At 44.1% G+C, this 23306-nt stretch overlaps 2 protein-coding genes across 2 annotated transcripts; both read left to right on the plus strand.

The window, feature by feature from the left end:
• The first annotated feature begins 424 nt into the window (after nucleotides 1-424).
• nsd1a (nuclear receptor binding SET domain protein 1a) lies at nucleotides 425-14864 on the plus strand. The gene is made up of 23 exons (XM_061079122.1): nucleotides 425-768; nucleotides 1285-2150; nucleotides 2337-2478; nucleotides 2570-2742; nucleotides 2842-4648; nucleotides 4740-4864; nucleotides 5243-5459; nucleotides 5886-5989; nucleotides 6089-6145; nucleotides 6248-6460; nucleotides 6546-6638; nucleotides 6734-6857; nucleotides 6973-7170; nucleotides 8543-8722; nucleotides 11146-11302; nucleotides 11393-11598; nucleotides 11683-11795; nucleotides 11883-12152; nucleotides 12284-12400; nucleotides 12765-12906; nucleotides 12998-13104; nucleotides 13214-13403; nucleotides 13921-14864. The coding sequence occupies exons 2-23, from the start codon at nucleotides 1302-1304 to the stop codon at nucleotides 14862-14864; spliced, it is 6528 nt and encodes a 2175-aa protein (XP_060935105.1). The 5' UTR covers nucleotides 425-768; nucleotides 1285-1301.
• A 1420-nt stretch (nucleotides 14865-16284) lies between these two features.
• On the plus strand, nucleotides 16285-22800 carry LOC133011598 (pre-mRNA-splicing factor SLU7-like). Its single transcript, XM_061079369.1, has 15 exons — nucleotides 16285-16413; nucleotides 16654-16828; nucleotides 17997-18150; nucleotides 18236-18316; nucleotides 18424-18588; nucleotides 18947-19012; nucleotides 19121-19252; nucleotides 19358-19455; nucleotides 19537-19604; nucleotides 19848-19987; nucleotides 20515-20676; nucleotides 20767-20868; nucleotides 20959-21036; nucleotides 22336-22458; nucleotides 22541-22800. The coding sequence occupies exons 2-15, from the start codon at nucleotides 16662-16664 to the stop codon at nucleotides 22718-22720; spliced, it is 1716 nt and encodes a 571-aa protein (XP_060935352.1). The 5' UTR covers nucleotides 16285-16413; nucleotides 16654-16661; the 3' UTR covers nucleotides 22721-22800.
• The last annotated feature ends 506 nt before the right edge of the window (nucleotides 22801-23306 follow it).

Below are 23306 nucleotides of genomic sequence, written 5' to 3' on the forward strand. Positions count from 1 at the left end.
ATGGCGCACGGAGGAGCCTGGTGCGACCCGAGAGGCCGTGTGTGTGTGTGTGTGTTCATTGTGTTTCCTCGGATGTGCCCAGAAACGATCGGGCCTTCACATGTCACTCGAGTGAAACCGAGGAGGGAAATGAAAGCGAATCCGACGCGCACACACAGAGGGAGGGGGGGGAAGTAATCAAAATAAGGTCATCCAATCTATTTGTGATCGTTATCATAAATAATATTATTATTATTACACCGAGAAGACTGGGTTTGGAAACTTCACCTGGATGAGCGTGCGTGTGTGTGTGTGAGTGTGTGAGCCTGTGTGTGTGTGTGTGCGCGTCCTCGCCGGGTGAGTGTCACGGCCCTGCAGACTGGGGGGTTGGGAGCAGAGCCGATTGGTTGAGCCGCACAACACACAGGCAGTCTGGGCTCGTTTCAACATTCACCGGGGGCACCTCGACAGCGGGCTTTAACAAACCAAAACAGAGGGAAACAGATGTAGTAAATAACCCGAGGGGGCTGCTTGAGGGGACCGGGCCGTGTTCAGTGTGGCAGCGGGGATCTGCGGTGTGTTGCCCGGGTGTTTGCAGTGACAGTGTTCGCTGAGGGCCGCTGATGAGCCGCAGAGAATGAGAGCCCTGCCTCGGCCTGCTAGTGCCGCCGCCACCGCAGCTGCGACCGGGCAGATCCGCTCTCACACGCCGAGGAAAGCCCCTCGTCCTCCGCGGTGCCACGCCGCCGCACAGCCGTCGTGGGCTTCCCGGGGACCGAGCTCCGAACGGTGAGTGTTTTCTCCCCTTCTCCTCCACGTGTTGTGAACTTAGTGGCGATCGGCTCCCTCTTTTTGTGCGTTTGTAGCTTGTGTGTGTGTGTGTGTGTGTGAGAGAGTCGGTGTGTGTCAGCAGCCAGCGCTCCTCCATTCACCGGAGCAGGCAGCGATCGCCATGACCTACAGGCAGCAGACAAAGCGGCTTGTCTTTCCTGAGAGTTGCTGACTGAGACGTGAGGAAGGAGCAGGGCCAGCGGGTCTCTGGTTTTTCTTTACCCATCCGACCGGCCTCAAGTATGGAGGCCAAGCAATGTCTGCCTATCTGTGTGTGTTTGTGTGTACGCGCAGCCCCCGTGCTGATATGACCCTTATGTCTTACTACGATTGCCACATCTCCTACGATATGTTCCTGTGATTGTCAACATGCTTTGTTGTTCTGTACAGTACACAAACCTCAATATCCCACTGAGGTTGCAGTTATTGAGGAACCTAACCTTATCTAACCTGCCTCTTTTTTTTGTTTGACAGGATATAACCATGACAACATGAATCAGTCCTACAGACAGGCTGTTAGGGGCTCAGTGTTTGGTTCAGGCCAGCCAGAGCTGAGGCCCCGCAATGGCCTGGTGAACACTTCCTATGGAAACCAGTGTGGCACTGGGAAGCGTGTGTCAGACCAACCGCCAGCTGTGCAGCTGCCCTCCTCCAGCCGCAGACATGGCTACAACCAGCCGGACCGAACTCACTGCTCGCTGAGGAGGCTGCAGGACCACGGAGCTGTGGTCAGCAGGCCGGACCTCCAGAGTGACCTGCATCCAAGGAACCACTTGCACTGTGCAAGCCCAATCAGTGGTGATGAAGATGATGATGAGGAGGAGGAGGAGTTTGAGGCCCGGTCAGTCCAGCTGCCTCTTTCTCCAGGCAATGATGATGCTATGGATGCTTTTGACACGCTGCAGGACATGAACAGAAACGGCTTCTCGCCGCAAAGTCCTGACAGCCTGGAGCGCTGCTCTCCCATCCCCAATGGCTACCTGCATTTTGAGTCCACGCTCTTTGACAGCAGTGACGTTAAGGTGGAGGACGAGGAGGGGGAGCTCAGCAGCAGTGAGGACCTGGCGCCTCCTCTTCAACACTCCCAGAAGAGGAGTCAGGACAGATCTGTGGCTGACAGTAAGACCCCATGTGGTGCAGGGGTGGACAGACGAGCGTACAAACCTACTGTCTTTAATCTCATGTCCAAAACTATATCTGAACTCAACCCGACACTAAGCCCCAGTGCACTGCCAGAAATCACTATGAGAGATGGGTGGAGTTTGGGTGAGGAATCAGACAGTGAGCTTGCCTCCCCTGTTGACCCTGGACTTATTTCACCAGCCGGGACCAACTCTAATGTGAGTCTAAAACGTGTGACGTACATACTTAATACAGTTTATTTATGTTATGTATTTCCATGGAGAAAGTGGCCTGTAACCGTGCCAATCAGATTATATTTTTGTTGATGTTTTTAAAAGATATACAGAGGGAGCCAACAATTTTCTAAATCACAAATAGTAAAGTATTGTTATTGTCCTTGTTAGTCCAACAGCCCAAAGAAGAAGCCTCTTCCTACAGTGAAGTACTTGGAAGGAGACGTGGTGTGGGCCAAGTTCAACAGACGGCCCTGGTGGCCATGCCAAGTCACCTCTGATCAGGACAAGGGGAACCACACTAAGATGAAAGGTGAGCATTGATTTACAGGTGGAACTTGACCTTTACCTGACAGGTTAGAAAAGATCAAAAGGAATTATATAATTAATTTACTTAGTTCCAGTTCCCAATCCCCGTCCTTGCCGGATGTACTTCGTGGAGACGATTGGAGAGATTGTGGAACGTGCCTGGGTCCCGACGAACGCCATAGCAGCTTTTGGAGGAGGCCATGAGTTTGGAGATTTGCCTGTGCTTCGACGGAGAGGGAAGCAGAAGGAAAAAGACTACAAGTACACGGTAAATACAATAAAGTACTATAAATCTCATCTAAACCGGCTGTGAACATATATTGTATAATATGTATAATATTTTGAATTATACTTCTGTTCTTGACAGATACCCAGAAGTTTACTGACTGCGTGGAAAGTCAGTGTAGCAGAAGCTGAGTATCTGCTCCCGGCTCGACAAAGGAATACTGAAAGTGTGCTCTCAGTGTCCTTGAATGGAGAGGAGCGTGTACCCAGCCCGCAACCTCCTGAAAAGCAACCGGAGGCCCCCTCTCCCTCCGTGGACCCCGGCCTCAATCCACCAGCAAATATGCCCCCCAGTGAAAATGAGCCCCTTCTCACAGAAAACTCTAGCCTTCAGACCAACAAGAGCAAAGTTTGCAAGAAGAAAAAGAAATGTCTGTCGGACATATTTGGGCATATAGTTGGTGGATCAACGGAATCATCTTATGTCACAAACATGCTGGACCAGTTTCATACAACAACTCATGCACTGAAAGAAGAGCCACAGGACTCCCCGTATGCTGACCTGGATTCAGTTCCAATGCTGCATCGTCCCAAACGCACAGCAGTGTCTCCGATACAGCACAGAAAAAAAGAGGGTTCAACAAAAGGTAAAACAAAGTGTGCTGATAAATCCAACAAATGTACAGATTCCCTTGATAGCATTTTATCAAAGAAATTGACGCCTAAAGATACAAACTCCGAGCAGAGTTTGTACTGTTCAGCTGAGAAGAACTATACAAATCTTCCTGCCAGCAGTCGTCTGATGACGAGGGCTCTGAAAGCAGAGGAAGAGACCGATCTGAAAGATGCACTGGCTACAAGCCAAATCTCAACAGATGCCCACAATGACAATTTTCCTAATAATAATGTAGCCATCACAACTGAAACCTCTCCTACCAGGAAATACCCCAGCAATGCATCGTCCTCTACTAATCACAGCTCTCCAAAAAGACGAGCAAGGAAGCCTGATAAGAAACTTATTCGTAACGGCTCATTGATAAAGTCCAAGTGTGCAGACTCGGGTGTATCCACCATGCATCCTGTTGAAGTCAAGAAAGAAAACGTCGTCCTGGATTTATCTTCTTCTTCTCCCCCGCCCTCGACTCTGTCTCCAATGGATGCCTTTCAGGATGTCAAGGAACTAATGTTCAGATCTCTCGAGGAGAAGAACAGCAGCGACTGTGAGCTCGCTGCGTTTCGGCCTGATTCCAATTATCAATTCAGTACCTTCCTGATGCTCCTGAAAGACATGCACGACACGAGACAGAAAGACGGTAAACCCCTGACCGTCCCGCCATCAGCGGTCCTGATCAAGGAGGAGCCCTTGGTCATCCCTGCTGTCTCTGGAGCTGACCTGCTGCAGGGGTCTTGTGACGGTTTCTCTCAGAAGATCAAAACAGAGAATGGCCTGTTGGGTAAAAACAAAACGTCCCGCAACGCGGCGGCGAAAACCAAGAACAGGACTAAAGCTCTCATGATGGCTGACACCTACCACTGTGAAGACTTTTCTTTTCACTCTCAGATCGGCAGCTTAGACAAGAAGCGTAGAAAACAAAGAGTACCTGCCAAATTGAAATCCAGCGTAGCGGGTCTTTCTTCAGACCTGGCTGACTTGGCGTACGGCAGGGAGTTTGTCAGCGGCCACGCCGACTTAGCCGATCCCGGGTCTCGTCCCGCTGCCGCTGCTGATCCGTCGGCCAGCTACCTCGTCAAGATGTCAGAATCGGCCATGGCTCCAAAGAAGCGCTGGCAGGTGCTTGAGGGAGCCGCTGAGAGTAAAGGAGAGGTGATGAGCGACGCGTCTGCTGAGATGAACAGGTCCTACAGCACAAGGGCAACACCGGATCTTGATCTGGAAGACGAGAGGCTGGAGGACGACTCGCTCTTCCTGGAGATGAGCGGCACAGGCGGTAAGAGACACAAGCTGCTGCCGTTTAGTTCGTCCTGCTGAGAAGTAACCGGAGCAGCAGAGTCACATGTATTTCATGTATGTTTGCGCAGGGAATTCAGAGAACAAACGTCTCCGGAAACCAACTAAAAGGTTCCTGGAGTCAACTGAGGGGTACGAACAAATATTTGCTCCAAAAAAGAAATCAAAGAAACACACCTCAGAATCTTCCAAAATGGTAAGTTCATGTTTGTATTGGTTTCTTTTCATAATGGAATCACTACTGTTCAACACCTTTTTATTGTGTTTATTTTGTCCCCCGCTGTTATCTGTGCAGTGTGTAATGTGTTCCCAGGAAGGCTTTGAAAATATTTTCTATTGTGCACATGCTGTGTGTAGAAGGTGTGCCTTTTTAAATCACAGCACAATCACACTCCGTTTTGCAACCTGGCACCTAAAGACACACATATCATATATAAGCCTTTGCACCTCCATTGGCCTTCTCCGTGAATATAACTTATCACCTCCTTCTTTCCTCAAGACTAATCACTCCATTTGCATATATTTGGAAACTACATATTTGATGTACAGTCTTGCTTTGCTGTGTACATCACAGGCATCGGGGATGATGGAACTCCTCGATGGCAGTCCCCCACAAGGAAGTGTTACCTCAGCCTCCTCTCCTGTGGGGCCCACCGAGGCTCCTTCCGAGCCCGAACCCAGTCCGTCTCGGGATGAGCTTTCTCCTCTACCATCCTCATCGCCTTCAGCCACGACACCACCCGCCCTCATCCCAGAGACGCCAGAAGAAACAGATCTACCTCCTGAATCTGGTAAATACAGCTGCTTTCAGACAGGCATTTAACTACGGACATTTTCCTGAAATTGTTCCGGAGGGATGGTATGTGAGAACCTAAATCTCCAGACAATTTCAGGAACTTTTCCTTCCTGCCCTGTGGTAAAATATTAGTAAAATATCAGAGTGAGCCCATGTGAGAAAGCAACAGGGTGTGTAGAGAAAGAATACAAAAAACTCAGGACATGTAGAAGACGAAACGTTTACAATGACAACTTGGAAAGGCCAGCTTACAACCAACTGACGCTGGTGTCGATGTGATTTAAACCTAGATATCTGATTTCTCTGGCGGAATCTATAAATTATATCCTGCCTCTGACACGCTCTACCCGGACGCCATCCCTCATCTGAATTGTTGTTGTATGATAATATAATGCAGTATTTCATTCTGTTATTGTTGAAGACACAGGGTTGGCAATGCAAGAAAGAAAGAGGCCAAGGAAACTCTCGCACAAGGTTCTTGAATGTACCATTGAAGAAGTGTCTGTTGATCCTACAAAAAAGAAGGTATGTCAGGACTGAGATTACAACAGATAAGTGTTAAAGAGTGTGTGTGTGTATTCTGTAATCTCATTTTTTAATAATCTGTTGTCTGTCTGTTTCCAGGAGCAAAAGCGACATGTTGGAGCTACAGAGCTGAAGGTGTCAGTCCGGAAAACTCAGGTTCTTACAAGAAGCTGATTCTACCACCATCCCGCCCAACAATGAGATGTTTGAATCATTACACTGTATTTAATCATCCCTAACAATCTCACTCTGTATTAGGCTGAATCTTTGAAGATGGAGAAGCCTCTACCCAGCACATCCTCTGCCCCAGCTGCTGACTCCCAGCACCCAGAGAGCGAAGACCTTCTCAGTCCAAACAGACCTCCCAGCCCCCGAGGAGCTCAGACCCCCGAGCAGGAGACCGAGGTGGAGGCCTGCAGCACTGACGAGAAACAAAACGTACACACTGGAACACTAACTCCCAAACCTGAGGTGTGCATGTTGCTCATCAATGAAAGGAAACAATCTGTACACAACAACAACATGGTTAACAACTGCTCTGTCTTCGTCTCTGTAGGTTCAGCCTGTTGCTTTGAATGACAGCCTCCCTTCCCACGTGGATGTTAAAGGGAAAATTGGAGCGACGTCATTAAAGGAAAATGTTTGTCAGGTGAGATAAGCTGCCGAAATTTGTGTTTTTTTGTGTGTTTTTTGTGTCTCCGTGTCTTACACATCCTTTGTGTGTTTTTGTGTGTGTTTGTGCAGGTGTGTGAGAGGACAGGAGACCTGCTGGTGTGTGATGGACACTGTTACGGAGCCTTTCACCTGCAATGTATCGGTCTGTCAGTTGCTCCCAGGGGGAAATTCCTATGTCATGAATGCAAAGCAGGTGAGCACGCACAGTGTCACACATGAGTGGAAAGCACTGATCCGTGCCTGCTCATAAAATGTGTGTTCTTCCGTACTGGCATTTAGAAATACAGATTTCTTTGTGTTCCCTCCAGGTGTCCACACATGCTTTGTGTGTAAGAAGTCTGGGGGGGTAAAGCGCTGCATCATACCACTATGTGGGAAGTTCTACCATACCGAGTGCATCCTGGCCTACTCGGCAACGCAGACGCATAACAAAGGCTCCCGCTGCCCTCTCCATGTCTGTCTGTCCTGCCACATCACCAACCCCCTCAATATCTGCAGCACCAAGGGTAAGCTCCAGTGCTGCACGTCGCCACTATTACATTTTGAAATGATTCATGCAGATTAGAGCCAGGAAGACCTCATGGCCTCACACATTTCCTGATTTATTACAAGCTCAGGTCTGTGGACTGTGCATCCCATCAGAGTAAAGTGATGCTTTGTGCTTTGGAGTCTGCTCGGTAAAGATTCTACTGTAGCCATCACTTTATCTTCTAGTTTGCCTTGCCACAGTTTCATAATGAACCAACAACTCTTCATAATAATACAGAGATCTCTAAGCTAGTTAGTATTGCTCTGTTGATTCCTCATAGAGCATTCTGCAGCCATATTTTCCTCACGCTCACTCTGCCTCTTGAACCCTCGTGCTATCATACATAATGTTGTTACAGTCCATGCTGATAGTCAGACCTCATAGTCTAAGCTGTGAGTGCCATTCAATCCAGTTCCTTCACACGTGAGGCTTCTCTTTTTCTCTCTAGTTGTTCCATTTTTTTTAACCAAACTCTGAACCTGGCATCAGTCAGTTGTTTGTGATCATGAGCCAGTTTGCTTCAAAAAAAAATTCGCCTACCATGTCTACCTAAGTGGCTTCAAGCAAAAGGTTTTTGGCATCTTTGCTCACTTGTTCTTAGATACTTGAAACAGCTACTGGTTCTGGCAATCCAGTTTGTGTAACCTCCTATTGTGTCCTATTGTTGCTACACAAAACAGACTGTTAAACTCTGCACAGATCTGTCCGGTTTGAATGAAGAAGTGGACGGCTCCAAAATGTATGAAAATGATCGGCTAGCTGTTCTCCACATTTTCTCCTACTTAGACTTCTCCTCAGCGAACTGGTCTGCATGGATTTTAACTGAAATTTAAAAGTCTCCAAAGTATACTGTACAGAACATGTATTCAACTAGGATAGCACTCAGCAGAGCGCATACCTCCACCAAAGCCAGAGAGTCCCCTTAAATTCAATCGAGTTGCACCAAATTTCACACACTCATAGAAACCAAAATAACGAAAATGCTGAAAAACACCCTCACCCGCAATGTTTAGAAAAGTGGTTAAATAATTTCTTTTGGCATCTTTGCTCACTTGTTCTTAGATACTTGAAACAGCTCCTGGTTCTGGCAATCCAGTTTGTGTAACCTCCTATTGTGTCCTATTGTTGCTACACAAAACAGACTGTTAAACTCTGCACATTTAGATTTTAATCAATTTGATACAATCAAAATCAAGGTGAACTGGGCACACGACATTTTAGGAGTGAAAGTGAATTTAAAGCACAGTATAAAACATTTAATGGACTGATAACTCTGTGTATTGTCACATTCCAGTTAAATGTCCAGATGTTTGTGAATCAAGCCGTTTTTTGCTTCTCTGTGGTTTCAGGTCGACTGGCTCGATGTGTGCGCTGCCCTGTGGCTTATCACGCCAACGACAACTGCATGGCCGCAGGCAGCCTGGTGCTGGCGAACAACAGTTTTCTCTGTCCGAACCACTTCACTGCCCGCAAAGGCTGCAAGAACCACGAACACATCAACGTGAGCTGGTGCTTCGTCTGCTCTGAAGGCAAGTGGGGTTCTGTTTGTTGACCTATGCATCCTGGTCGTGATGGCAGCTGATCGTGAACTATAATTACAGACTGCTAGACATACAATACCCCAAGTCGCATACCATTACTGACAATAACTTCTCAATTCATTTGTCATTGCTGCTCCCTTCATCTCTATCATACATTTTCTTATGTACAAAAACACATGACACACTTTTCCACTATGTTACAAATAGTTTCCTCTAATCAATGTTACAAATACTGTTCTCCGTTACACACGGCATCTATTGCACTTCTGTCCGTCCAGGGAGAGGATCCCTCACATGTGGCTCTCTCTGAGGTTTCTACCTGTTTTCCCCCTGCTAATAGATTTTATTTTGTAGTTTCTCCTTACTTCTGTTGAGGGTTAAGGACAGAGGACTTTGCACCTTGTTAAGCCCTATGAGACAAATTGTGATTTGTGAATATGGGCTATAACAATAAAATTTGATTGATTGACTATACCATTCAAACGTTGTGCTGGTGTGAATACCTGTCAGATCATATAGAGATGAATCAGTACTCGTCTCATGGAGCCACAAGCACAATCAGTTTTTACCACTATAACAAGGATTTATCCACCTCTAGATTAATCACAACAGTGATTCTCTCTACTGAGAACATTTGTTGCAATATTGATCTAGTAGCTTTTATGTTTGAGTTCAATCTGTAACCGTATCTGTCTGGCTGCTAATAGATGAAACAAGCTGCTTTGTTATCCTAATAGATTGTATAGAAAGAGCAGGTAATTCTATCATCAAATATATGAGGCATTGCTTGTGTTACCACATGTCCGGTTTGACTGCAGAAGTGGACGGCTCCAAAATGTATGGAAATGATCGGCTAGCTGTTCTCCACATTTTCTCCTACATAGACTTCTCCTCAGCGAACTGGTCTGCATGGATTTTAACTGAAATTTAAAAGTCTCCAAAGTATACTGTACAGAACATGTATTCAACTAGGATAGCACTCAGCAGAGCGCATACCTCCACCAAAGCCAGAGAGTCCCCTTAAATTCAATCTAGTTGCACCAAATTTCACACACTCATAGAAACCAAAATAACGAAAATGCTGAAAAACACCCTCACTCGCAATGTTTAGAAAAGTGGTAAAATAATTTATCTTCCAATTTCTCTGGATCTGCGCCAACGTTTTAACGGCTTCTTTCTTATGTCCCATCTTTCCGCTTAGTTTAATGGAAATCAGTTCAGTCATTCATTGTAGTCTTGCAAACAAACACACTAAACAAGCAATCGGACAGTGTTGAAAACAAAACCCCTTGGTGGAGATAACCAGTCTCTCTGGGATGACATTGTATTGAGTACTTGAGTATAACTTTGAAACAAGCTCCCTTTTGTCCTTATTTTTTTACATGTCGGTTATTGGTGTCAAATTTCTCTGTAGGTTTTATCGCATATTTACAATAAGTCGTGGTTTGTGAATTCATTTTTTTCTAAACCTGAAAACAATCCAATTCTCAACTCAAACAGTAATAAGTGATTCCCATTCTCTGCCAATATTCAAACCTCCTTTCCTTTGCTTTACAGTCTGGTTATAACAAGGTGTCTGTCATCTGAAATGTGTTGCTTTATAGTCGTATTGTGTTAAGCTCGGTAATCATCTACCCACATGCTCTTTAGACAGATGCTGTGTCTCAAATAACAATATTGGCCTCCTGCCTCCATGTGAAATCCACTTGTCCCACTCATTACATCAAACAATATAACTAATAAATTATTTATATTTCTAATATGAGTTCAAGTGGGATACTGTTAAATGACTTGGATCATACCACTGCACCTGTCTTTCTGGAGCTCTGTGCGTGATAGGTTGTAAAAATCATTTTTATGCCACATCCTATTTTCTACTTTACTGCTCCCACTTGGCAAATGTATTTTGTAAAAACTGTTTTTTCTCCATTTTAATGTTGTATCTACACACAAATCTGACACTGAAGGAGCCCAGTCACTTCAGAGATCATTAGACCCTTCATGAAATGATTTTAGGTTGAGAAAGCTCAGACCTGTTCTGTCCTGAATGATCTGATCCCAAGTGGTTGAGATTCCGATCACCAGATGTATGTGCTGATTTGAAAAAATAGTGGAGAAATTAGATCTGCTCAGTGATCTTAGGAGACACATTCAGGATGCATTTTAATACCAGGACGAACTTGGGCTGTCCACTTGATCAGGTCTCTCGGGACGGATGTTAATACCAGGTCTGAACAGCACTTGTCTACGTTACCATCTTTACTAAAATTGATTGTATAAACCGACATTATCATTGTCTACTTTGGGTCAGTTATTCTATTGAAATGACAAAAACAAAAGATCAGATTATTTTAGATGTCAGTAAACTAAATTAAATGTATGTATATTGTGTGGTTGCTGTGATTTTGTAGGGGGCAGTCTGCTGTGCTGTGAAGCGTGTCCAGCTGCTTTCCATAAGGAGTGTCTGAATATAGAGATGCCCCAGGGCAGCTGGTTCTGCAACGACTGCAAATCTGGAAAGAAGCCTCGTATTAAAGACATACTGTGGGTCAAATGGGGACGTTACAGGTAAGGGTACATAAGTTGCCCTCCCGTACACATGAGCAAGCGGCTGATTTACCCCATATTTGTACTCATGTACCTGACCTTCCTCTTTAGGTGGTGGCCTGCAGAAGTCTGTATGCCAAAAGATGTTCCAAATAACATCTTGAGGATGAAACACGAGGTGGGAGAGTTCCCAGTGCAATTCTTTGGCTCCAAAGATTTTGTGTGGACGTACCAGGCCAGAGTCTTCCCTTACATGGATGGTGACACTCACAACATTGAGAAAATGGGAAAGGGAGCAGATGCAGTCTACAAAAATGGTAAGTTCAAATGGAAATACTGTTGTACATCTTTTTTCGAGTCCCTTTTAATAGTCTGAGTAAAGATCATGTCTGTGTTTATAGCCCTGACCAATGCAGCAGAGCGGTTCAAAGCGCTCCAGGCTGAAAAGGAAATGCGGAAGCTCCAGGAGGACAGAAAGAATGACAAGAAACCTCCTCCATTCAAACAAATTAGGGTACTGTGCATCACCAAATATACATCTGGACTTACCTGAGATAAGTTCACAGAGATGTTCTGTAAAAACCAGGCTCCTGTCTCATAGGTAAACCGGCCAATCGGGAAGGTTCAGATCATCACGGCTGACCTATCAGAGATCCCACGGTGCAACTGCAAGGCCTCCGACGAACACCCCTGTGGCATCGACTCGGAGTGCATCAACCGCATGCTGATGTACGAGTGCCACCCTCAGGTGTGTGCGGCGGGGGAGCGGTGTCAGAACCAGACCTTCACAAAGCGCCAGTACACAACCGTGGAGATTTTCAGGACGCTGTCCCGTGGCTGGGGTTTACGCGGTGTGGCAGACATCAAGAAGGTACGTTGGAAAATGATCAGACGCAAGATTTTAAGCACGAGCCAAATTCAAATTCTTTTTGTGAATTAATTATTCACGTGTCATCACATCAGTCTTATTTATTTATTTATTTCATCTCTGGTGTTTCTCAGGGAGCTTTTGTGAGTGAATATGTGGGAGAAGTGATCGATGAAGAAGAATGTCGGGCCAGGATCAGACACGCTCAGGAGAATGACATATGTAACTTCTACATGCTTACACTGGACAAGGTGCGGACACATCTTTTTTTAATCTATTTCTACAATATATGTAATTTCACCAACTTGCCTGCAATCTCCTAATGTCTGTTTTTTGGCATATTTATCTTTTTTTGTGGATTTCTATGTATATTTTCACTATGTATAGACCTTTTTACTTACGATAACCGGTAACAGGTTTATTGTAAATTACATTTGTGAGCTGGATGCACTACAGTGCACTTGTCTTATGTTTGGTCTGAGTGACCCTGAAGTAAATCAAGAATGTGAATAATTCCTACAAACACATATGAGGTTCTGCTTAGAAACCAACTTCATAATGTAGATCAGCAGGTTGATGAAAACTTGCTAATATACATTTACTTTTTTATTTCAGGACCGGATCATTGATGCCGGGCCCAAAGGGAACCAGGCTCGCTTCATGAACCACTGTTGCCAACCAAACTGTGAGACCCAAAAGTGGACTGTGAACGGGGACACCAGGGTGGGGCTGTTTTCCCTACAGGACATCCCACAAGGTTTGAGTTTGTGTAGGATTGAGAATGCAGGTTATGGCATTGATGGATCGCGCCCGAGAGCAGCACAGAACTAAAGCGGTGTGTATTTCAGGTGTGGAGCTGACGTTCAACTACAACCTGGAGTGTCTCGGCAATGGGAAAACTGCCTGTAAATGCGGAGCACCTAACTGCAGCGGTTTCCTTGGTGTTAGACCAAAGGTAAAAGAGCATATTTGAACAGATTTAGTGCTTCATGATCGCGCCTACACCTGCCACATCCAGACGATTGTAAAACTTGTAAAACCTCCTGTTCCCTGCTTTTGTTCAGAACCAGCCGCCTGCAGAGAAAGTGAAGGAAGGACGAAGAAGGAAAAGGAAGACCAAGCAAGTAGTGACCAAGGAAAGAGAAGACGAGTGCTTCAGCTGTGGCGACGGGGGACAGATAGTGTCCTGTAAGAAGCCAGGCTGCCCGAAGGTCTATCACGCCGACTGCCTCAACTTGGCCAAGAGGCCTGCAGGCAAGTGGACATGGAGGAATTTTACTGTCAACCCGTATCATACTGCTTACGTGGCTCTATTAAGTCTAAATTGGTTTGTAGCCTTACCTCTACTATTAATATCCTCAGGCATTGTGTGGTTTTTAGGAAAGAACACTAGGCAGTGGTTAATGTCAAACAATTAAAATTGTAATGTGAACACATTTGGATGACATTAGAAGTCATTTGGATGAAAGTGAAGTAAAAATCGAAATATCTAGCATCTTGTATTTGGGATAAAAGATTACGGAACAGCCAGATTTATCTTCTTTTTTTTTTTACAAGTCTGAACATTTGCTTCCAAGATCTGTTTCTGGAGACGAGTGTTTTCAAAATTGGAGCCAGTGGAATTGCTGCTGTTGTGGAATTGTTCAGTCACATCTGCAGATTTTGACAAAACCTCTTTTAAGCTTTGTAAAATTGGAGCCATTGTTGTCCAGGAAGAGGTTGAAAGTATGTTTCTCTTTGACCTGTTTAATGACACTGGTCTCGTCTCCAGGGCGGTGGGAGTGTCCATGGCACCAGTGTGACATCTGTGGAAAAGAGGCAGCTTCGTTCTGTGAGATGTGTCCCAGCTCTTACTGTAAGGAACACCGTGAAGGCATGCTCTTCATTTCCAAGCTGGACGGCAAGTTGTCCTGCAGCGAGCATGACCCCTGTGGGCCCGACCCACTGGAGCCGGGGGAGATTCGTGAATACGTGCCCAACACGACCTCTGTGAGGCCCGGGCCAATGGCTGTGCCCGGCACTCCCTCTCTGGCCCCCGACTCCAGAAGAGCCAGTTCTTCTTCTTCTGCTGCTGCCTCTCCCGTCTCTTCCCCTACTGGCCAGGCTGAACTGGACAAGCAGGAGCCTCCTCCTCGTCTCTACATCAACACGAAGACTGCTACCTCTAGCTTCATCCCCTCCAACAGGGTGTACCTGACAGACAGGACTGAAGGGTTCTCCACACCCACCTCCTCCAAGGGGGAGAGAGAGGACGGGGAGGTGGAGGACGGGGAGGTGTGTGGGTTAGAGGTGGAAGATGCGGATGATGATGTTGATGATGTTGATGATGATGAGGAGGATGATGAGGAGGAGGATGAAGAGGAGGATGATGATGAGGAGGAGGAGGAGGCAGAAGAAGAGGAGGAGGCGGAAGAGAGGGGGGAGGCAGAAGAAGAGGAGGAGGACGAAATGGAGGAGATGGAGATAGTGGAAGATGAGGAGGAGGACCAACCACTGTATGGAAATGACCTGCTGGAAGAGGGCGAAAAGGACGAGGAGGATGATGATGATGATGATGATGATGATGATGATCATGATGATGATGATAATGATGATAATGATGACGACGAAGGAGGGGACGTGTATGACACTTGGGGGGGTTATGCGGATGAAGATGGAGAGGTGGAGGGGGAGGACTTCGAGGAGTGGGGGAGAGTGGAGGACGATGACAAATGACACAGTCCATCCATTCCTTTTTAACCTTCTTGTTAAAAACTCTCAGTAGACATTTAAAAGACAAAAAGAATTTGATATTTTGGTACCTACTTGAACGCAGCACTGCCTTCACTCTGGTACAACGTTGCCTTCTCATCCACCGCTGGACTCACGTGTGGATGCGTACTGGTGCTGAGGCCCGAGGACCGATCCTGGTCTCTTTATACTTCTGTTGATATGTTTATTTGTGTCTGGTGCTGTTATGATCTTTTGTTCTTTCTCTCAATATTTGTTTACATTTTTTTTTGCCTTTTTAAAAAAAAAAAATGTTTGAAATGTAAGAAAAAAAGGTGAAACGTTTTCACCTGACCAAACTGTCACTGTAAGGGCATCTTATGTTGTTGTTACCGTCTTAACCTTGTCTCTCTCATTACAAGTGATAAAAGAAATGGAGTTCTCACTGGTTCATGTTACGGTTAGACACGACGATAGCTGTTTGCTGTGTCTGAGGCACACAAAAATAAACCCACTGGAGTCATGGCGACTGAAATGATTATGTCAAGCCGATAATCTTTTCTACTGTTTTCTTTGAATTGATTTCAAGATTCTATGAGTTCATCCTTGTTTCTCTCCACAAAGGCAGCTCAGGATCGCAGAGAAATGAAACAATGCCACAACATGGCAAAAGCCGAATTATGCATCACTAACATTGGTTTCACACCCGTCACTGCTGTTCCATTATCATTATTAGAATAAAATCAAAGTACTTATTGACTCTGTATCCAGTATTTTCTTCTCTTTTACAGTCACACATGGCAGAAAAAAATCTTGAATCAATGGAGTGCATCATAACCTAATTATTGTCATATTTTTGTGTTCGTACTGTATTTGATCAAACATGCTGTATCAGCACTCAGGATGAAGTGAGTACAAAATGGTTATTTGGTTTAATTGATTGATTATTGATTTTCTTCCCGTTCATTCCCTGTCAACTATCAGAAGGGTTGAGTTTTTTGTAGCTGGGAACCACCTGAGACTCAAGGGTTTTAAACTTCTTCCACACTGTTTGATTATACGCCTTCAAATCCGACACATTAAACAAGACAATTACCAGATGTGGATGAAGGAAATAGACATGAACCCACATGCACACATTAGTGAGGACACTCATTAGTATAAGGCATTCCCTCGACTCTCACCCAAACTGAGCCGTTTTATCTCAAAGGTTCAGTGTGCTGCTATGATATGAGCCCTTTCTGTAAAATCCTGTTTCATGTGCCACAGCCAGAAGAAACCGGGGGAGTAGATATCACACACTCAGTGTTGTGCTGCGAGGGGGCAATGGTGCGAACAACTGCGTCCTCTAGATGTCGCTGTGTCCTATAGTCGTGCCTTACACACCAAAGGGGACGTAAGGAAGTGACGTCCGTGTAGTCTGATGTAAAATGGCGACTGTGTTGCGTTAGTCGAAGCTCAAGGAACGAGATTGAAAAGCTACGGGGGAAAGCTTCACCTTTACAAGTGGAAATCACTGTTTGATATTTTTATATCTGTTGTTGATCTTACTAAGGTAAGAAGCTGTTAAATACTTCAATATATAACAAGTCAACAGCTAGGTTAGCTTAAAGCTAACAGCCAAAGCTTCTGTTTTAGCTTCAATGAATGTGAACACAATGCAAATGATGCTGGGTGAACGCGAGTAAGAAGACTGTAGACTGACCGCTCCTCGGACAGATGATGTTTGTGACGATCGCTTGTGTTTCTCGTCTGTGTTGATCATGTGACTATGTTTGTGTATGTTGTGTGCCAGGTTCAGTCATGACCGAGCAGCTGGGCACCACCGAGCTGCCCAGCGCCACCTCGGAGGGCATCGTGGGCCTGGACGAGCCCAAGAAGATGACCAGGGAGGACTGGAGGAAGAAGAAGGAGCTGGAGGAGCAGAGGAAGCTCGGAAACGCTCCAGCTGAGGTGGACGAGGAGGGAAAGTAAGTGAGAGGAGAAATGATGAGTTCCTACATGCGTCACATCTGAGCATTAAAATGTGTCCAAGCACCCTTAAACACTTAATCTACACTTACCCTGAGAGAACGCATCTTTCATTAGAGCCTCCCTATTTGTATGGGTTTTTATGCACTAGCGATAAAGCTTAAAAGCATGCACGTCAGCACCCAGGTTGAACTTGAATATATCTGTGTCAACACTTATCATTTGCTGAATTCCATAAAACTAAACAAACTTAAAGGTCTTACAGAAGCTTGAGTGCATTCTTCAAGGTAACTTTACCTGAAATCATTCGATATTGTGGTATATTTTGTTGGGTGATGTAAATATTCAGAAACTGTAAACAATGGTTTCCCACGATGGCAGAGAAAGCTCAATGCACTGCAATGCTTTGTGAAGTAATTGAAGTCTGCTACTCGTCAGTGGTGATGGAAGTGGTGTCGTCAAATTGATGAGGTTTTTTTCTTAATATGCACAGGTTTTTTCTATTTGCAAGTGTTTTCTTAATTTGCAGTGCGTAGAGCTCTCTTGGCCACTGTAGTATCCATTTCTACTGTCCTTACCTTTTCTTTTTACATCAATGTGGTGTAAGTCCCACAGATCTATACCTGTGTATTTACCAAAATATTATAATACTTATATTAAGTATTTTAACATCAACATCCTACTAACCCTGACTAGATGTGAGGATTAGTTTCACTGTTCTTTGACCAGGCTCAGGTTACATCATTTGAGAAACTAACAAGTACAGAGAATAGAACATTAAACCTCTATTATTATGTAGTTCTACAGTCATGGTTGTAAATGAACACAAATAAATAAATCTAAGATAAGCAATGCACAAGTCTTGCTTTTGATACACATTGCTGGTTTACTCGTGGGACCAGATAATGTGAAATACTGGCAAAATGCTGACATTTTAGTCCAGTGCATGTCTGAAAGCAGCTTAATATACTTTAAAAACATTGTATCGGATGGTTTCCTAGATTCATAAACTGGTGTTGGGATCGGACATGTCTATTTAAAACTCTGTGTGATGACTTGATGGATTGGATTTGTAGTAGCTATGTTTTATTCCTGAATTTCATCAAATATTTACTCTGAAGCTACTGTTCAGTAATGTGGACCGCTTGTGCTGCTTCATCTCTCCAGGGACATTAACCCTCACATCCCACAGTACATTTCATCAGTGCCATGGTACATCGACCCGTCTAAAAGGCCCACTTTAAAGCATCAGAGACCACAGGAAGAAGAAGAGGTGCCATACTCAAGCATCGGAGAGTGGTATAAGAGAGGAGTGCAGGAGGTGAGAATGATCAACATGATTAGCCTTCATGTGGCTGCATCAATTTAAACGTAAAGTTATAGCTTCATTGTTTGTCTCCACACAGAAAGCTGTGACCACTAAATTTCGTAAAGGAGCTTGTGAAAACTGTGGTGCTGTGACGCATAAAAAGAAAGACTGCTTGGAGGTAAAAGAACCAAAGCAATTTTCATCTCCTTCTATCTCCCACACAGAATCTCACTTTTTTATGTAGTACAATTGTATAATGTTATACCTTAATTTTTGTCTCGTCAGCGTCCCAGAAAAGTTGGTGCGAGGTTCACGGGCTCAGGAATAGCTCCAGATGAACACTCTCAGGTCCTCCTTGATTTGGACTACGATGGGAAGAGGGATCGCTGGAATGGTTACGACCCAGAGGACCACCATCGCATTGTGGAAGAGTACGCCAAAGTAGACCTGGTGAGTAGACCAGTGGTTAATTCAATCTGGTATTTTTTTGAGAACACCGTAAGTCTCTGCCAACTTTCAAACATGCTCTTGTGTTGAAACATTCAAATAAGGGCTGGGTTCGAACAAGGTAGACAAAGCAACTGTTAAACTGAACATTTTATTGGTGTATATGAATCAATAAAATTGATATCTGGCAACCACAAATCCCACATTAACGGTGGGAAAACTCAAGTCAGAACCGGTGCTCAGTTACAGGCTCACTGACATAAATCAGGTGTGATGGCACAGTGGGGTTCAAAACATTATATTTAGGTAGGTTGTTTATTTGTCAACTTCTTCATAAACTGAGTTTGTCTTTGTCTTTCAGGCCAAAAGGACTCTGAAGGCACAGAAACTTCAGGACGAGTTGGCGTCTGGAAAACTGGACCAAACTGTAAGTTTTGTACAGATTGTAGTAGGACTGGATTATATTGACAAGAGGTAAATGCAATCTCTTGCCTAGAAAACTAACATAAAACATTTTAATCCCATTTTTCTGCAGGAGTGGGAACATGACAGCGAGGATGAGGATGAAGATAAATATGCAGATGACATTGATATGCCTGGTCAGAACTTTGACTCCAAAAGACGAATTACTGTCAGAAATCTGCGTATCAGAGAAGACACGGCTAAAGTAAGTTACACAATTGTTGAACTAGTATTTCACTTCCATACAGGAAACCTTTGGTCGCTGTAATGTTATTTGTTCATATTCTGAACTTGTGTCTGTCTCTCACAGTACCTGAGGAATCTGGATCCAAACTCAGCCTACTATGATCCAAAGACTCGAGCTATGAGAGAGAACCCATATTCCAACACTGGCATGAACCCTGATGAGTAAGTTACTGCCCCTATGTTTCCTGATCACTCGCCTTTCAATGGCTCACATTGTTAACATTTCCTGCTGTGTCTTGACAGGGTGGGGTATGCTGGAGACAACTTTGCTCGCTACAGTGGGGCCACAATCACCATGGCTCAAACGCAATGTAAGTCACCTGGATTCCTAGCAGTCACTTCAACTCCTCTCTTTCGCTACTCTCTTTAAAAAGTGTTAATATATTGGCTGAAATATATATTTCAGAAATTGGCAATGATTCCTCAAATATTGGTTATCAAAGCCTTGTGACAAAGAAATGGTATTGAGTTTTTATATTTTACAGTTTAACCATAAACATGTAGAAGTGCAACATGTTCCCCATAGTGATTGCCAATGCCTCATCTTGTGACAGTGTTTGCCTGGGAGGCCTACGAGAGAGGATCGGAGGTTCATCTGCAGGCCGACCCCACCAAGCTGGAGCTTCTCCATCTGTCCTTCAAAGACAAAAAAGAGGACTTTAAGGAGCAACAGCGGGATAGCATCCTGGAGAAGGTGATTTCTTGATATCATCTTCTGTTTTAAACCCTCGGGCTGGTAACTAGGATTCTCACATGTTCATGTTGTTGGACAAGGGCTTAGTACGAAATCTGGGTTTCATCATGTACCACAAATCATAATGTCAATGTGGATAAAGAAAATTACGTATTATACTATTGTTCCGCAAAAACTCACAAACACCTCTCAAACCGTATTTGTTGACAAGCCTTTATAAACAAAAAGCATTTTTACTCTCTGAAAGTGACTTTGATTTTGCTCCGAACCACAATTGCATTATTTTATGATATTATACATCCTTAAATTTCATAGCATTGGAATTTGGAAACCGTGAATTTGTGTGATCACAGTAGCCAGCCAGCATGTGACAGTTTGGGTCCATTTATCTGATGTGATCTAGTACTACTGTTAAAGATTAAAGATTTCAGTACATTTCTTCAGCCCAAAATGGTGTATAGAGGCCTATAAGTGTTCATACTGGCTGATGACTTAATTGTGTTTGTGCTTTTGTGTGTGACGATCAGTATGGAGGTCAAGAACACTTGGACGCTCCACCACGGGAGCTGCTGTTGGCCCAGACAGAGGACTACGTGGAGTACTCTCGTCACGGAGCTGTACTGAAAGGACTAGAGAAGGCTGTCGTCCGCTCCAAGTACGAGGAGGACGTGATCATCAACAACCACATGGTAAGAGCGACAGAATGGAGTAAGGCTTTCTCTGATTTTCCACACATCTTGTTCAAAGTGTATTCTAAAGAAGATCTTGTGTTTTTTTAGTGTATTTGGGGTTCTTACTGGAAGGACGGCTACTGGGGCTTCAAGTGTTGTCACTCCATGGTCAAACAAAGTTACTGCACAGGAGAGACTGGAATTGTTGTGGTAAGTCATATTTTTTTTAATTCTCTGTTTCATACCCACTTTATCTGATCATTTTGTAACTTAAACTGGTTTTCTTTACAAAAACTACAGAACAACACAGACTGTGTTCCGTTTGAAGAGGATCTCACTGAACCACAGGAGGAAGAAGAGCCCAAGACTCTGCTGGAGGTAAGTGATGCTGAGAAGATTTCTATTTGCACAAGTCAATGATGATTAACATTTAGTTTGGCCGACTGTAAACAAAGATCTCCTTATATGTAGGGTGCAACAGTCCACAAAAATCACTGTTCGGTACATACCTCGGTTTTAAGGTCAGATTTCTGTACGTTTGCGGTACATTAGAAACAAGGAAAAGAAAACATTAAACTAATTTTCTATTTATTTTTATTCAACCCTTGTTAACTATGGCTGTGTCTTTCTTACCTTAGTTAATTTTACAAAATTAAAATAACAAAAAAACACACTCATAACTAATGAAAATGGGAAAAAATAATTATCCATTAAGATGCAGCATGTAGAAAATTAAATGTTCTTAAACTGCACCGCTATTGTAATGTATAACTATGATTATTAAATATAGGGCTGCACGATATAAGGAAAACATGCAATAAATTTGTTTAATATTTCAATGACGATATGATTTGCGATAAATCAACAAACGGTCCCTGCTATTGACGCAGAGACCACCAAGTCCGAGGCAGACACCTGGGAGCCATGCACAGCTCCATTTTGTCCACTTACAGTGTTAATTTGGGGTGTTTTCATGAGCGCTGTTACTTTTCCCTCAAGTTCTGGGATCATTAATTAGCTACACAACTGTTATATAATCAGCTGCTCATAGTGTTGAATTTAACTCGGGAATAACGTCATTACTAGAAGTTTCCACAGTAGAGTTTATTTGGAGGAGGTGGAGCCCTCTCTATTCTCTTTTTATTCTCTTCTTCAGACAATGATTCATTGACAGAAAAACCCGTCAATGATCAGAATATCTTTCAATTATCATCTAGGGCGGCAGGGCTCCATCTGATTGACCAAATATATTGAAATGCAGAGCTTGAATGCGTGGCACACGAAACACCTTTTACCGCATTTTTTTGCGACAAATGGTGTTTCGCACACGTTGCGCAATGTCGGCTTTTATACGATCCACTTGTCTACGTCCGACGTCATAATAGTTGACTGCGACACTGAAGTGTTACCACAGAGTGGACTTAAATGACGAGGGGGGGTTTTCACACTCCTGTTTGTCTGCGGTCACTATGACTACGAGCCGACAGCACATCTGGTGCTTCGCTCAAGTTGTCGGTTGGAATTTGAGAGCCACACACACACACGCACACACAAGTTCGGCACGTGGACTCGATGCAAATGCCTTCCGAAAAAGGCCCGTACCGGAAATTCCTTGGTTTGGATTATGTACCATTACACCCCTACTTATGTTATAATGTTATTGTTTTCACTCACCAGATGCATCGTGATAAGATGATGAAAGAGAAAAAGAAGAAAAAGAAGAGCAAAAAGAACAAGAAGCGCGGCTCTGACAAGAGCGATTCAGACGACGAAGAGAAGAAGAAGGAGAAGTTGAAGAAGGTAAAAATCTGTCTTCATCTTTGTGTATCTCTGGTTTTGGCTCATTCCTGCGACTGACCTCCAACATCTTTCTCTCTGCCAGGCCCTCGAAGCAGAGGACAAACACAGAAAGCACATAGATGCAATAATGCAGATAGATGAGAGGAAGAGGCCGTACTCCAGCCTGCAGGAAGTGAAGGCGCCCACCGAGGAGGAGCTGGAGGCCTTCCGCATGAAGCGCGGCCGGGTGGATGATCCCATGGCCTCCTTCCTTGACAAGTAACCACCTCCCCTCCCTGCTGACTCTCCTAGACTCTCCCCATGGTATTAATGCATTTTTTATAAATAAAATATATTTGACTACATCGTGTCATGAATGAGAGTTATTGTTTTCCAGGGACAATGTACACTTATCAACACCACTGTAAATATGCTCATTTAATATCGTTTCCAAGCTTTTGGAGAATCACTGATCTTTAATATTTAAATATTTTTGCTGCTGTCTCTGCTTTAATATATGTCCAAATCTTCCTTCTATAATACTTAAAGATAAATATTCTGTATTTTCAAGAAATATATATGAAGTGCTGTAAATAAGCGCACTGTCTCTCTCTCTAACTTCAGCACTCTCTGGCTTACCCACACACTGATGCACTGGCCGTCTCTTAAAGGAGCCACGCCACTTTTATAACAATACCCCCACTCTGGATGGCAATTGTAACACAATTCCAGTCCAGCACAGTAACATACTTTAACATGTGTCTTTACATACAGGTATATAATCCTCATTTGCTTTCAGCCCATTTGAGAAGATTAAATATGACCAGCAGATTTCAAATCCTTTGCAAGTGGGACAATAGCAAAAAGTG

Source organism: Limanda limanda, chromosome 10 (genome assembly GCF_963576545.1).
Source record: "Limanda limanda chromosome 10, fLimLim1.1, whole genome shotgun sequence".
Lineage (NCBI taxonomy): Eukaryota > Metazoa > Chordata > Actinopteri > Pleuronectiformes > Pleuronectidae > Limanda > Limanda limanda.

Coding starts and splice junctions, on each gene's coding strand:
- nsd1a (XM_061079122.1), top strand. CDS start 1,302: ATGAATCAGTCCTACAGACAGGCTGTTAGGGGCTCAGTGTTTGGTTCA. Junction 2,151..2,336: donor CAGCCGGGACCAACTCTAAT/GTGAGTCTAAAA, acceptor TGTCCTTGTTAG/TCCAACAGCCCAAAGAAGAA. Junction 4,865..5,242: donor CCTCAGAATCTTCCAAAATG/GTAAGTTCATGT, acceptor TGTACATCACAG/GCATCGGGGATGATGGAACT.
- LOC133011598 (XM_061079369.1), top strand. CDS start 16,662: ATGACCGAGCAGCTGGGCACCACCGAGCTGCCCAGCGCCACCTCGGAG. Junction 20,677..20,766: donor TGATCATCAACAACCACATG/GTAAGAGCGACA, acceptor GTGTTTTTTTAG/TGTATTTGGGGTTCTTACTG. Junction 22,459..22,540: donor AGAAGGAGAAGTTGAAGAAG/GTAAAAATCTGT, acceptor TCTCTCTGCCAG/GCCCTCGAAGCAGAGGACAA.